The following is a 15,497-nucleotide window of genomic DNA, read 5'->3' as shown; positions in this document are numbered from 1 at the left end:
GAAGAGTTTAAAAGCGGCAGACAAATACCAAAAGCAATGATGACCAGTTTTTGCATGCTATCAGGTGGACAGGCGGTAGGAATTTTTGAGTTCCCGATTCATGAGCTGGGTTTTAGAGCCCTGCTTAGGGTCGCACTCCTGTCCTGGTACAGGCTGAGGGGTTGTTCTGGCTGGAGAGACCTTGGTGTTACTCAGAGTATCAACAGCCTCGGTCGTGCCACCGCTGCTGGGGACGTGGTGACCCCTGCCCAGGCCCGGTGACAGCCAGGCCCTCGGAGCAGCTTCTCTCCGGGCTCCTGTGCTGGCTCCTCCAGTCCGGGTGGTGCGAGGGCCACATCAGCAAGCCATGACTCATCCCTGACTCAGGCAAAACCCGCGCTGAGCTCAGGAAAGCCTGAGGAGAGGCTTGAGGACGCCGACCCCTGCTGCCGGTGGCTGCTGGGCATGGGTCGCACGTGCCTCACGTGCAGCCCAGCTCCCCGAGTTGAAAATGTCGTTCAAACTGCATCGTTCTGTAGAAAACAAATAGTTTTTATTTGAGTCTAAGCCAGACCATTGCCTTCAGCCTTCCTTTCAAACGAGGCCTTTTTTCTGCTGGTGTTTGATTGGAAAGAGCGAGAGAGGGACGATGCATGGGGCAGCCTTGTCCCCCCTGCCCCCGTACTGAGCAGCTTCGGTGGGTTTGAGAGCGAGTTTTCTGACCAAAAACATGTCTTGTGCATTCTTCTTTTATGATGATGACCCCAGGAGAAGGAATTGCATGCTTTCTTTGTGATTTGCACTCGGGAGTGGTGCACCCTGAAGGGGGTTGAGCAGTGAGGGGTCTGTGTGGGGAGGGAACAGTGGCCTGGGGAGGGGCAGGGACTGGTCAGCGAGGCGGGCGAGCACCGCCCTGCTCATGCCCGGGCAGTTCAGGTCCCTGCAAACCAGCCAAGTCAGGGGATAGTGGCAGTGGGGAGGGTTCCGCACGCCCGTGGTGTGGCTGCATGTGGCTGCCAGGGCCGGAGCACGGCAGGGACCAGCCAGTGACCTGCCTCTCGCACCCGGGAAAACGGGGCTGAAGCCAAACTGCGGCCGTCGGCCGATTCCTCTGCCCACGTGTGTGTGTTTGTGCGCGTGTGTCGGTGCCGGGGGTCTCGGCGGGGCAGCCCCCGGTGGGATCGGGTTTGGTTTTCTCGAGCAGCGAGCTGGGCAGAGGTGATGTCCCTTCGGCAGAGGGTTCTGCTCTGTTCAAGTTGTACATGATTCACCCGGGCAGGAGCTGCACCAACCGCTAATTGGCATTCAGCGCGTTACAGTGCAGGGCCAGGGGCTGCTGCCTGCTGGTGTGGACTAGTTGTCTCTTTTTCTTTGTTTTAATTAAAAGTGGCCTTCTGTAACAAAAGAATAAAAGAAACAAAAAAACGTAAAATGCCTTTGAGTGGTTTAGGTGGAGGTGAGACTATTGCTGCTTGTGTCGGTGTTGGTGTGATTGTCCGTATGCACGCCTGTTCTGTACGTGTAGACATTCAATGCAAGACTTTATCGTGTCTCCGATTTTTGTATGTAGCCTGTGTCTCTTTTGGACTGGTTTGCATCCTGAGTGAATTTTTTGCATTTAAAAAACACAAAGTGTGAAAATTGTTGCGGGTTGGGTGGGGCTGAGGGGTGTTTGGAGCCCTCCCCTGCGCACCTGGGGAGGGAGGCAGGAGGGCTGGGGGACAAGACGGAATTTGCCCGGTGTGACGATGCAGCTGGTGCTCGTTCGGCCCCGTTGCTTTCTGTGATGTGTAGCCAAGTGTCCCCGGTGGAGGTGGGCGGTCTCGGCCAGGTCAGTCGGTCAAGCTGGGCTTACCTGGGCAGCACACTGGCTCAGGCCGTTGACTTTTAGGCCCTTGCTTAAGCTTAATTAGCTGTGCAGCTGTGCTGAGCTGGGACCTGACTGCCTTAAGGCTCTTGGAGGTGGTGTGGAGGGGGGCAGCTGCCGAGCACCTTGCAGGGGGGCTCCTCTTAGACTGTGCATCTGTCTTTTTCTTGAGCGAACAGTTGTTCATTTCAACCTTATTTTAATTCTAAAAGATACTGGAATGAGGAGAGGAAAACTCTCATACTTCTGGCCTGTTTTTCATCCCATTTTGAACAGATTGAAATTGATTATAACACTATTTTTAGATTATTCCCTTCCTTAGCCAAACATCAGTTGTTAGGAGCAGATGTTTGGAGTTAAGGAAAATAGGTTGTGGGCAGGGTCAGTCACAGCATCTTTCTCTTTCTGTTCTACAGAATTTACTTAAAAATAATAATCCAAAACTTGAATTATTAGAATACCTGCACAGGCACAGCACCGGGTGGGTGCAGCCTCGGCGGACGCCGTGTTTGGCTGCTCGCACGCCGCGTGGCCGGGCCGGCGCTGGCTGACGACGCAGCAAACACAACAGCCCCGCGCTCGTGGACTCCCCACTGCCGACGCGGGGCACGGAGCTGCCCTGCACAGGGAGCCGGCGCTCTGACCACCCGCGGGTGCTGTTTTGCCCCCTCCGAGGGATTGCACGGCTGGTTCTGCTGCAGATCAGGACGAGGCCCATTAATTCGCGCCCTTTCTTTGTGCTGTGCAAGTGAATTGGAGTGTGAAGGAGCACTGGTGGCAGGAGGCAGAGCCCTCCGCGCCTCTGTCAGCTCCTGCTTCCAGGGAAACGCCCCAATCCCGTCTCGGTCCTGGGATTCTGCCGGGCTGGCTGGGGGGCACGTCCTCCCCGGATTTCGTGTTCTTGTTGTGGAAGGCGCAGGCGCCCGCGCTGGCTGCGGGGCTGGAAACGCGCCGACAGAGCTGTTCTTGTCCAAGTCAGAAATCCGGTGCTAATTGCATCCACCCAAGGATTTATTTGCATCTGGTCAAGCACCAGCCCAGGCCCCGCTGGGTGAGGAGCTGCGGCGGGAGTGGGGACCTCCTGTCCCTGCTGCCAGGGCCCCCCCACGCCTGTCACTGCATGTAACACCCCCCCCCCCCGCCTTTATTCTCGCTGCATTCGGAATGTTTCGCTGGAGAGGCAGATTTTAAGTGCAGAATTGCTGCCAGCACTGGCCACCGAGTCCGAGCCCTGGGACCTCTCTGCCTCCCCGTGCACATCACGGGAAGCCGCCGTGCGGCGTCACTCACACCGGGCAAATGCAGTCTTTGTTTACAGTGAGGACGTGTCACTGTGTTACCAATTTATTGAAATACTAAATATCGAAAAACCTAGACTGTAAAGATTTTTATGTGTTTGGATACATCTGCTATGTGAAAAAACAACTAATTTTGTACATATTGTATTTTTACTATTCAGCTGTACTATACTGGCTCTTCATGCTCCAGAATTTAGGTATCCAACATGAATAATATCCATGTAATAAGCACTTGCCTGAAATAAATATAAAACTGAAATAAACATGCACTGAAATCTGAAACAGGATCCTGCGTTTTCCTCCTTGTGCTTTGCATGCAGATATGTCACTTTATTTGTAATTTCCCAATTATAAGAGCGATGTTTTCTCTCCGTACGTAGCCGCAGCTGCCCGCATTACCCATCGGCAGCTCTGGGCCTCTCCCAGACCAAGCCCAGAGCTTCGCCCGAGTGCGTGTCCAGATCATGCTGGGGGAAAAGCAAACGCCGTTGTGCCGCTGGCTGCAGGGCTGGTGCTGCCGAGCCTGACGGGCTCTGTTTGAGGGGCACAGTTCACATCCCCGCAGTCCCACTGTCGATCTTTGCCTCAGTTGTCAAAGCCAAGGCCCGTGCCTGCGCTGCTGCGCCAGGGTTTTCGCCAGCCCGAGACCCAGAGCGCTTTGAGCCGCGGCTCCTCCTCACCCCTGCAGGGTTTGGGGCCTTTTTTGGGCTGAGCCCCCCAGCCTTGTCCCGGGGCTGTGGCTGGTTATGGGCAGAAGCGGGTCAGGTGTTACAGGGACAGTTCTAAGGTGTCACAGCACCATTGCTAACGCTGTCAATTAGCAGTTTAATTAACTTTAATTAGTTAGCAGTTGAAAGAATGCAGCAGTCTTGATGCTGTGCAGCTGTCATTTCTCCTACCTGCAGATCTGGGGAGGGTGTGCCAGGAGGATGGTGCCCCGTACCCAGCCCCTCTCTCTGCTCAGCCAGGACTCAGGCTGGAGCCCCGCCGGGGGTTGGCCGAGGGGTCCCACCAGGCCCCGCCGACGCTCTGACACTGCTCAGCGACCATCAGGTGAGGCTCCTGCCCCGGCACCGTCCCCCTTCGGCAGCCAAACCCTCATCCGGGCGTCCTTCCTCCGTGGTGGGTGTGCTTGGGGAGGGGGGGGTTGGCAGATAAAGAATTGGAAATAGAGCCTGGCTCAACCTTCTCCACCTAACTCAGATTTAACTGCTCTCTCTTGCAGATCCTGAAGCCAGAGTCTTGGGTTTTCCCGGTTTCTTTGCCTCCAGTATGTGGACGAGGTGCTGGGTGAGCCAAACCCTTACGGCAGCTTTGGTGGCCATGGGACTCGTGTGCAGGGTGGGGGGGTCTGGCTCGTCCCCCTGGGTGGGCTGGGTGGCTGAGGGGTGCTGAGCTGGCCAGCAGCAGGACCCCCGGAGGCAGCCCTGAGCCCTAGGGACCCACCGGTGCTGGGGAGGGCTCTGCTGGAGAGGTTGGGGGGGCTTCAGAGCCGCCGCAGCTGCACCCAGGGAGGGATTTGGGGTGTTTTGCTCCAGGTTAACTGAGCCACAGCCGTGACTTGCAGCGCTGCTGCAGTTTTTCAGTTTTATCCTCGGCTTCCTCGCGCAGCCCCCCAGCACCACCCCGGCCCCTCCGAAGCACTCTTAATTCCACCCAATTTGTGTTCTAAATGCAGCCCTTTTGCTGAAACAGTGCTGTGCTATTTCCAGGCTGCCCTGTCAGCCCCGGGAGGTGCCTGCTTTGCGTTTGGTTAATTAGATGCTGTTAAATAACCCAGGTGGTTCAGTAACTTGCTGTCGCTGGTGTGGAAACAGCCTGTCCCTCTTTTGTTCGCTCTCTTGAGATGCAGGGTCCTCTTCATCTGAGTGTTTATAGTCTGGTCTCTAGCCACGCTTTACAGTGGATCTGAATAAACTGTGTTCTGAGACGATGGCTTTTTAGGGTGGAAATGTAAAAGCAGTTGGGCTGAAACGCTGCTGGTGCAGGTGATGGCTCAGCTGGCACTGCCTGGGTGGCACATGGTGACCACTGAAGGGCCCAGGGCTGAATCGCCCAGTTGCAGGACACCTGAGCAGAGGCACCTTAGACGGGAATTGGCAGCACTCCGCATTCCTCAACAGTTATTTTGGCTTCTGCAGCCCCGTCAGAGGTTGCCCTCGTACCACGTAACAGCTGATAAGCTGCTCTGGGCTTTAGTGGTCGGGGATGAGTGGATTAAGGAGGCACTTTTCGGGCTGAGACATAGGAAGCAAATTTCACTGTGACTGTTGTGTAGGGGAAGTACAATGTGACCTTTAAGTTGCAAAGTGGCAGAACTGGTGTCTTGACAGGAGAAAAAAAAAAAAAAAGAAAATTGTTGCAGGTCTGGTGAGGTTGTTAAAAGTGTCGCTGAACTGTAGCAAATGTTGGTCTGAGCGTGCAGCTAAAAAACATCCCAAACAAAAACAAAGATCAAACCTGGAGTGTGTGGGCACTCTAGTACCAACCTGTTAGGTAGGCAACATGCTCTGCTGGTCTGTCGTCTCGCTTTCTTACATCCAGAAATCTAAAGAGTAGGATGTGGTGGGGAAATGTGAACTACCAAAAGGGCTTGGCTATGGCTTGGGGCTTGTAGTGTTTTTCCTTGTGTTTCTGCCGACTTGCCAAGGTGCTGTTAGGAGCTGGATCAAGCCCGTTGTCTGGGGGGGTGCCAGGCACGGGGGTGTTCGAGGGCAGAATTCAGAGCCGGGAAGGTTCATGAGGCAGAAATCACCCTGACACGCTTGAACATCCCACCACCACCCCCCCCAAAAAGTCAGCTGTCTCGGTGCTTTTTGAGCTATTTATGGTGGGGGGAACTCCTTCATGGACACCCAGAGACAGAGGTCGGGGGGAAGCACAGGGGTCCCCTGCCTGGGGCTCCCGTAGCTGCCGAGCGATGGGCTGCCAGGCCGGGGGGGTCCTGTGTGACACCGCAGCGTTGGAGAGTGTCCGGAAGGACGAGCGAAGCGGAACGTGAGGAGGGTGCTGGCACTGCAGAGGCGAGGCTTTAGGAAGCTCAAACCTTGGGAGGGGTGAAGCGTTGCCCGCCAAACCCAGTGCTGTTGGTGTGCTTGGCGGTTTGGTTTGGTTTTTCATTATTTGGGAAACTGAAAAGCATTTCTAGGTGACCTTCTGAAACTGGAAAGCAGATCAATAGGGTGCTCTAAGATGTGGCACTAAACTGTAAGGGCCAAGTTGCTGCATTTGGCAAAACTGGTGGTAGAGTGGAGGAACCAGCTGAAGCCTCAGGAGCTGCCAGCAGTGGCTCTGGCTCACAGAAAAGGGGCAGGAAACGGTGGAGATTTCCTTTGGTTTGGTTTTCTCCTGGCAGTTGGGAGCAGTGAGACTTTCATGGTGATGAAACTTCACTGGGATGCTGCATCTTGCTGAAATAAATTCCTGATGCAGCTACTTTAAAAGTTTCTGAGAATTTGCAAAGAGAATGGGGGGGGGGGGGATGTTGTGTGTAATAAGAAGGTCTTGTAGAAAAGCAAGCCAGTGCGTAATCCCAGCTGTAGCACTCGTGTCTCCCGGCCCACCCCAAGTCCCACCATACAAACAAGATGAAGGCAGCGGGGACGGTGGCACTAGAAGGTTATTTAAGCCAACATGTCATTGGATACACTTCATAAAGGGCTTATCTCTTTTCTAAGGATAAATACACGATTAACAGCTGTAACAGTCACGAGCAACGGCTGCACCTACCCCAGTACAGAGGAATTTGTTGGGTGTTTTTACAGTAGAATGGGGAAATGCTCCATTATGCCCCGGGGACCCACCTTTGGGCAGAGATCTCCAACCTTAAAACCGTTGCCAAAGCTGCCAGCTTCCCTGGTACAGAACAGCAGCAGCCGGAGGATTTTTAAGAGGTTTGGAGGGGGCCTGGGAGCGGCGGAGGAGGATCTCTCCCGGAAGCCCGACAGCTCCGCTAAATTGCCTGCTAGCTGCAGCACGATCAGGCCTAAAATTGCAGGATGAAACTTTATTTTTTAACACTTGTCATAGGCCTGTTTCTGCTCCCACTCCTTCCCCAGGGCTGAACTGGCAGCAGGCTCGGCCTGCGATGACAGGCGCTCTTAGGCGTGCGCTGCGTGTAACTTAAATCTGCCCTTAAAGTCAGCCAGGCGACGTTTGCAGCCCATTTGGTGATGACCTACTTCATTACTTAAAAAATACCGCTTAGTACAACAGCTCGTGCACTGTGCTCATCACAGAAATGTTAATTACATATCGCATGCTCTTCCCAGACAGCCTTAGGACTCCCTGTTCAGTCTCTGAAATTACCTCGGGGGAGAGAAATCACTTCCAAAGAGCTCCACGGAATGCCTTGACGATAAGTATTTATTCATATGTTACATTTAAACATAAATAATTGAGCAAGAAAGAGAATAGTCTGCTCCCAACAAAAATAAATAAGTCAATACACAATAGTCATAAAATACAATTAGATGGAATGTTGTAACAAATACAATGAAGTTCGCAGAGGTTTGTTGTTTGTTTTTTAAACAGGGTTGTATAGTACATTCCCAACATACCAAAGAAAAATAGTGCAGTTTTATTTTTTACATTACTTCCTCAGGCTCTGTGAGTTGGAGGGTTCTCTCGCTCCTGTCAATTTTTTTTAAGAAAAACTGTTTCACTTTTGGAGTGGCCTGACACCCAACCTGAAGCGCTTCGGAGGCCTTTCAGCAGCCGTGCCCTGGCCTGGGAAGCCGTTTGAGCCCCAGCCGGGCCCGCGAGTGAGCCCGCAGCACCTCGTGTGGCAGCTCCATCCCACACCCCCCCCGCTGCTGCCCGTGGGCGCCAGAGCTCCTGCCTTCTCCTTCTGCCGTGATCTGAGCAGGGTGCTGGCAGAAAGGGGGTTTCCTTCCCTGTGGCCGCCTCTGCAGCCCCGTTCTCAGCACTGAGTGGGCTCAGCTCTTTTGGCTCCTGCTGCTTGTGAGCCCTGAGAGCCACTGCCTTGTCCCTGGAGGCATCTGCCTGCACCAGCCTCTGGGGACTTGAGGTTTGGTTTGGAGTGGTGGTTTTTTTTTTTTTTTTCCCCCTCCCCTCAAGTTTTCAGAGACCACTTTGAGGGAGGGCTTGGCTGTTGAGCTGAGCAGCACTCTGTGTGCGTTTTTTCCCCTTTTCAGACTATTATTTAGCACTTTTAGTTTACTGCAATCATAAAGAAAGATCTAAGCACAGACAGTTCTAGAACCGAGTCTACCTTTTTCTTGTGCAAACAACACTCGGCTTGTGAGGAGCCCGAGGCAGCACTTGCCTCGTGCAAAGAGCAAGTGTGCCCACTGCTCGGGCAGTAACAAGACCAGAGTTACACCTGCTGTCAGTATTTGAATCTTCAAACTGGCTGGTTTTATTCCCTACACCTCTTTTTGCTAAAATCTGTTTTTAAAGGTTCACGTGAGCTGATCTAACTCATGTAACTTCTCTGAGCAACCTGATCTAGCGGAAGGTGTCCCCGCTGATGGCGGGGGTTGGACCAGCTGACCTTAGAAGGTCCCACCCCAAACCCTCCTGTGATTCTCTGAGCAGCACACTGCTGTTTTCTCTACAAGGTTCAGTGGAAAGCAAAGCCGTGTAACCCTGCCTGCTCATAAGGGTAAAAAAAGAAAACCAAACCAAAAAAGAGAGACACAGAAATTCAGATTCAAACTTTTTTTTTTTTTTTTTTAAATCACTAACGTTCTAATGGCAAAGGGTGGAATACTTTGGACTACTTGAAGTGCTCACACCAAGGCCCAAGGTTTCCTGGGAGCAGAGGTCACAAGTGCCCACAAGATCTGCAGCTCAACCCCATCAGCAAAAACCTGCTCCCTCCCTCGTGCCTGGACACAACCTGCGTGCTGGAAGGTGGGTAGAGCGCGCGTGATCGCTTTGTAGTGCGCGATGAAGTGCCAGGACAGCCACAGACCCGCCTGCGGCTCAGCCCCTGCAGCTCCGCTCGGGGCAGAGCGTATGCGGCTGCGTAAAGCGCGTGGCCGGGCAGGGAAAGCAGTACAGAACCTCCACGGGGCGCCGGGAGGGCGCCGCAGAGACAACTTCAACTGCTTCCTCGTGTGAGTGCTGACACCAGCTTGAGCAGACAAGCGCCCAGTTTGTGCTCGCAGGATCCCAAAAAATTCCTCCCGAAATCTCTGCAGAGCAGGGGGGAGGAGGAGGAGGAGAGGCGGCGAGGAGTGCGCAGTGAGTAATCTGGAGGCGGCTCAGCTCTGCTGCGCCCGCGCTGTAAGGCAGGATCTGGACTTCAGGGCGCTGCGCACAGACGCAAAGAGCCCGGGAGCTGCGGAGGGGAGCAGGGACCTGCCTGGGTGCTGAACTCGTGAACCTGAACCTGAGGCAGATCTCACCCTCGGGGGGTATTCGCAGAGGAAGTGAAATGGCGGCGTGTCCGTGGCATGAGCTGGCCACGAAGACTCAACAGCCCGAGCAAAGGGAACAGATGGTTTTAGCCAGTGGTGCCAGGTGGTCCGCTCACATTAACCACTTACTTAGTTTAAGGCCATTCTCCCAGCTGGTAACATTATTTACTTTAACTGCTGCTAAATACTCTGCTAAATGTTTTAGCAACAGGTGCTTGTGGGCCTCCTTGTCCACCAGGCACAGACAAGGAGTCCACAAACGTGCTCCGCCAGGGACCCCCTTCAGCGCCAGCGTGAGTGTTGGATCCGGCCTCACCTCCCTGGAAGGCTCTGGCAGAGCACACCACGCGCATCCAGGCTGTAAAGGTGCAGTAAGTCAAAATATAAATGTCCCAGTATGTCAAATCCCCCCTTTTTAATACCTCAAATACATAGATAGACGGTCTTCTAGAGGGGGAAATAAGAATGCAAAAAGATTTTGTCTAGGAATACAAAGTGAGTGTAACAAGGACTATCAAACACAAACCTTATCTGGTGAAGGAAAAGTTCTGGTTTTAAAAGTCTGTTACAAATCTCTTTGATATTTATTACATTACATGGAAGATGCAATTAAAACACCATTTTGAAGTTACAGTGCAAGAAATGCTCCGTCCGATAGCTCACAGCAAGGCCTGCAGGGACAGTCTGCTCATTGTCACTTATTTTCAATCAGTGTCTGCACTTTGTAGACCAGGTCTCTCGCTATCCTCAGAATTTCCTCGGCATTATGATGCTCTGCCATTTCTAAAAGACACAGACAAACATTCTTAACGGTCAGTGGCAGGAACTCTTCTGCCTTAGCATTGGTATTAATGTAATTAGTGTGACATTAGCAGCAATCCAGACGGGGGTTGGGTTTGTAGAATTAAAGACAGAATAAGCGGATGGATCCCTCAGTGCTGTAGGTCCTGGCATCAAGATCTACCCCTCCTGGTGCCAGTTCTTGTGTTGCAGAAATCCCAGACCAGGAATGGGAGGTCTGTAGCCCCCCTCGCTCAGCAGATGCTTTCCCCAGCAGGGATTGCTGCTGCAGCGCCGGGGTTTGTGTGCAGGGAGGGACACGCCCTCACGGTTCCACACACAGACGCCCGCGCTCTGCAGCCTGACCTACGATCAGAAAGTAGCTCTCGACGGACCTGAACCCTCAGTTCATCAGCTTAGGCAAGTACTGGGGGTTTTCTGTTAGGTTTTTTGGATTTTGGTGGTTGATTGGTTGGGTTTTTTTTTTTTGAGGGAAGCATTAACATACAGTTTTGGAATAAGGGTGGCTAAAGCAAAAACAAATCCAAATTTGATGGCTGAAAGCCACAGCATTGATAATTTAGTAAATTACTGTGATTACACAAAATTGTTTCCAAACTTTTTCAAATATCCCAATGGGGAGTACTTGCTTAGGCCTGACTCGCATTCTGCAGCCAGGAAGGGCCCTCTCTTGCTTTGGCAGGATGCTCTCTGCTCTGTAGGTTCTGGCTGGCATCTGTGGACCACTCTGGTAAGCAAGTGACTGTGGAAGCAGTTTGGGATGTTTTGCATGAACCGTTGCTTATGTTTCAGCCTCAGCAGGGTCAAGCCCTGTAAACAGAAATGACTCTGGCCATCTTAAAGCCTGCAAGAGACTTTTGCAAAATATTTAAGCAAGATTCTAGCACCTCTCGTTAAACCAAGAGCAGAGTCACTGTGGCAAATCTTTTTAACAGAAATTCTGAAGGTTGTTTTGTGGTAAAAATGACCACTGAGGCTGACAAAGCGACCATCTTCTGTGGTCCATGTAGTTCTTAAAACACTTGTCTGTGTGTGCCGGGCCAGGTGTCCGGGAAGTGTGTGAAAATCTGGGCTCTTCATTTACACAAAGGGGTAAGAGATTCAGAGCTTAAAATGACCAGGGGCTTGTTGTGACAGCAAGAACACGGCCCAGCTGCACTTAGTCTGAGTAAGGGAGAAGGAGCAAACTTGTGTTACTTGCTTTCAAAATGGTTCTCTTAAAGTCTCTTACCATTAAAAAACTTGATGATATCAGTGAAGTCCATGTTGTTATCACGGATAATCTCTCGATAAACTTCCACAAGTGCTAAGGCAATGAAAAGGACAAAATGTTCTGAAGAGATGTGCTTTGCTGCCCAAATAACTTCCCACACTGTAAATACATCCTCGTACAACAATTCTGAATGGGAATAAACATTACAAGAGCATCTGATTATTCAAACTGACCATTTCCCCCTCTCTAACTAATGACCTACAGGCCTTATGCAGACATGAATAGTACTTGATGACTCCTCCTTTTCCTCTCCCCCTCTCCTCCAGCCAACTCCTGTCACTTGTGTGAGTAAGGCAACAGAATTGGGTTTAAGGAAAATGAAGGGAGGATGGAGGTGTGGTGGTGCAGACTCAGCCCCAGGAAGATGCTGAACTGCAGTAACCGTGTACCAGCAGCACAGGGAGGGCTACAGGCGTGTCCAGGGCCCCCCTCTTGGCTTTTCAGTGGATCTGTCAGTGCTACAGTGCTGCTATTTTTAGCTGGCAACGATTAATTGTATAGTGGATGTGTGTAAGCTGGGTCTACGCGTGCTGCGAGTCAGATACGACCTGTGGAAGCTTCATCACCCCCAGCCCGGGCTGTGACAGAGGGGCAGGGGACTGGGATGTGGGAGACAGGCACTTCCCTCTGAAGTAGGTAGAGGGTTTAGTATCTGGCTAAGAGTGACAATTCTTCCCCCCTCACTGTCAGACAGCTGCTCATAATAAATAGCTGATGGATGTGTATCATCTCCCTCTATCCCCTTTGTGCTTTAGGGTATTTGAGAGGGAGGTCGTGCCCTGATTCTCACAGACCAACCTGTAACTGAACGGAGCAGCCGACTTGCCCGACAGCAGGATGGCTCTCCTGATCCGACAGAACTGCTTCTGCTGGAGCAGGGTGGGTGTGCGCAGGGATCCCGAGATCCTGGGGTGCTCCCACAGTGTACAAAGTACAACAGCTCCTGAGCTCCTGCTGAGCTGCTCCTTCTCATCAAATGGATTAGAAAGGAGGTATCAGAGCTTACAGAGGAGTGCGATCAGCTCGGGATCCCCTTCTTGGGCATTTGCACTGAGCAGAAACTTGACTCCAACCATGTCATTGGGAATTTACAACACTAAGCCTTGACTTCATCCCGTGCTGGTTCATCTCCAAGGTGCATTAGCTTTGCTAGCTACAAGCTCTCTTGTCAGCCTGGCTGCTACTCACCATCCAGACATTTAGACCAAAACAGAGAGCTGTTCACACTTTTGCACAACTCTAAACTACAGGCACAGAACATTATTACCTCTTTTAAAGTCAAGCAGGAACCAGCGATAGCAGAAGTAAAAGTGAGTGTAATCTCCATTCTGGTGCATCAATTCAAAAAGCTCAGAGTCTAGAATCTAAAAGGCAAAACATCAGCTGTCAGTATCTTGTCTGAAAGTAGCTGAGACCAAAGGTGCTGGAGTCTGGTTAAGACTTACGTGCTGCGCTTTATCACCCGCAATAAAAAATAAAAAACAATTCCTGTTCTCCCCAGCTCTGAAGTACCAGGTGACTGTGAACCCCAGTCACTGGCGTTCCTGCCCTTCACCGTGGCATCAGGCTGGTTCTGAGCCTCTGCCACAACCTCAGCTTCTTTCCAATGAGATTAAAAGACTCACCTGGATCAGGGACCGCATGTTGGCAAAGTGTGTGTCCATAGCACCTCCATTGGGGAAGTTCTGGCTCATCCTCTTCATCAGGTGGCTGAAGCAGCTGTAAGCCAGTTGATCTGCAGACACAATGCAGAACACGGGCTGTTGCTAATTGTGTGACTTCCTTGAACCAAAATAACGAACTGCAGGGCAAGGGAAAAACAGGGGTTTCCCCTCTGCTGTTCCCTAATCCCATCACCAGTATTTAGATGAAACAGAAGACAATTGGACCATTTTTACTAGTTCTGTTTCCAAAGAATCCAGCTTGCAGCTGAGTTTTCAGCTTCAGGAACTGCCAGAGCAGAGCTGCTTTGAAAATTTAGTAGAATTTAATCTGGAAGTCAGTAAGTGAACAGGGAATGCCCACAGTACTACTGTCAGCCATTTCAGCAACAGCCACGTGGAGAGAAAATACCAATCAAGAGCTGCAGGTTTGATTTTCGGGGTGAGTAGCCCTGGCTAATGCATCCAACTTCTTCTGAAACAACATTTCTAAGGACAGACCTCCCTAAAGATACCAACGTGTTCCAAAAGAAAATCCTTCCTACCATTGTCAAGTATAACCATCAAAGGCGCCAGGAGGTCACACATGCCTTGAACGTAACCAACTTCTAGGTGCTCCCACACGTAACTGCAGAAAGAAGAAAATACAAGAGGTAATAGGATTAAAAATCATCTTGCCTCAAAAATCTGTCTTGCACCTAAAACACAACTCCTTTGGGAAGCTTTTAAGTGTCTTGTTCTAGAGTGCTGTGAAAGATAAAGCTGCAAGTCCAGGGAACTACAACAATTCAAATATTCCAGCACACTGGTATAAAATGATGACTGTTTCTGCTGGTTTTTTTCAGAAAAATTCCTAAAGGCTTTATAAACAATCCACGATGAGGACAGAACTACATGTGAGACAGGAATATCTCTTGTAACGTGACTCTTGCTGTAGGCTCTTCATGTGTTGTGAAAGGGTAAAAGAATGTGATCAATCATCTACTTACAGGATGAATTAATATTGAATTTTTCTCTTCCTGTCCCTCAAAAGCTAAATACTGTATTGAAGTCTAATTTGATGATGCGAGATCAAATCTTAAGCAGCTGTTGAACGTATGCGTCTCTGGAACTTCACATTCCAGAGTATTTCACAGCCCTGCATTGTTCTCTGCTTGGATGGAGAGGACCCTACCCTACCCACACAGCTTGTGTATCGATACTTTGTGAAAAAACAGCTAACAAAAGCGTAACAGTCTATGGAAAAAGAAGCAGATTTTTAAAAGGTACCTGGGGTTTTTCTGGCTTTTGTTTTCTTTTCCCCCCTAGGTGGAATCTTGGTATTTTTTCCGAGTGTTAAAGTCTGTGACACTCTCTGCTTCAAGTGTGTTTAGTTGAGGAGCCTTCATGGCAATTTGCATTCCTAAAAGTGAAAACTACCTTCCCTGTGATTGCAGCTGCTCTGTGGCCAGAGGGGCTGGTTTGGTTTGAAGAGGCACCTTTCTGGCTACTGAGTAGATGCCCCTCAACACCGTACCTGGGCACCTCACAATTCCTGTATCTTACAGCACGCCGTCAGGGCGGGGATCAGCCATCCTCGTGAGCAGGGAGCCAAAACTAACAGCACATTTAGAGAACAGTTCACGGTGACTGACAGGGTTTGTCTCTCAAGGTAGAATCTTCTCAAACCTGCGTTCCAGACTTGGACCGCCTGTCACCCACACTCTCCAACCTACCAGCCTCCCCGTTCCTCCTGCCTGCAAGTTTTAAGTTCATTAGTGAGAATTTTTATACAGACTGTTATTCTCATATTATTACAGTTTATGAATTATGACAGAAATGGGAAAAGTAGTTCAGTTTCCAAGCTGTATTACCTGCACATGACATTTCGGAGTTTCTCCAGGTTATCAGCAGTAAAATACCAGTAATTCCGATCACATCTCTGGACATCTTTATCAATTCTGTGCAAATTTAAGGCAACAGTGTCCAATAACTCTATCTAGAAGAGAAAAGTTTTAGTCAGATCTGCTGAGTTTAGAGCATTCCCAGGACTTTGTGCAGATTTGTGCTGAGAATCAACAAACAAGAAATAGTACAATTATACTTTGGGCGTGTGGGAGCACTGAAATACTCGATTACTGTCAAAAATCCCAGGTATAACGCGCACACTTCCACAGGTGAATGTTCCAAGCCTGTCCTATTTCCAAATGGTTATTTCCAGCCGACCAGCTTCAGCAGAGAGCGAGGCAAAAA

The 15,497-nt window shown here is 50.7% G+C and overlaps 1 protein-coding gene across 13 annotated transcripts in view; it reads right to left on the bottom strand.

The window, feature by feature from the left end:
* Positions 1-7,491: 7,491 nt before the first annotated feature.
* The window catches only part of SGSM2 (small G protein signaling modulator 2), a 69,668-nt gene continuing 61,662 nt past the window's right edge, over positions 7,492-15,497 (bottom strand). For 12 of the 13 annotated variants that reach the window (XM_074845623.1, XM_074845622.1, XM_074845617.1 and 9 more), the window contains 6 exons: positions 15,119-15,243; positions 13,811-13,893; positions 13,230-13,339; positions 12,872-12,968; positions 11,563-11,730; positions 7,492-10,313 (listed from right to left, as the gene is read on the bottom strand). In XM_074845623.1, coding sequence (XP_074701724.1) covers positions 10,225-10,313; positions 11,563-11,730; positions 12,872-12,968; positions 13,230-13,339; positions 13,811-13,893; positions 15,119-15,243 — 672 coding nt within the window. In that variant the 3' untranslated portion in view covers positions 7,492-10,224. The remainder of the gene's footprint in view (positions 10,314-11,562; positions 11,731-12,871; positions 12,969-13,229; positions 13,340-13,810; positions 13,894-15,118; positions 15,244-15,497) is intronic. The other variant, XM_074845626.1, reaches the window with a different exon arrangement.

This window comes from Strix aluco, chromosome 19 (assembly GCF_031877795.1).
Source record: "Strix aluco isolate bStrAlu1 chromosome 19, bStrAlu1.hap1, whole genome shotgun sequence".
NCBI classification, from domain to species: domain Eukaryota; kingdom Metazoa; phylum Chordata; class Aves; order Strigiformes; family Strigidae; genus Strix; species Strix aluco.
The sequence above is the reverse complement of the archived record's forward strand: the minus strand, read 5'-3'. Positions and strand labels throughout refer to the sequence as shown.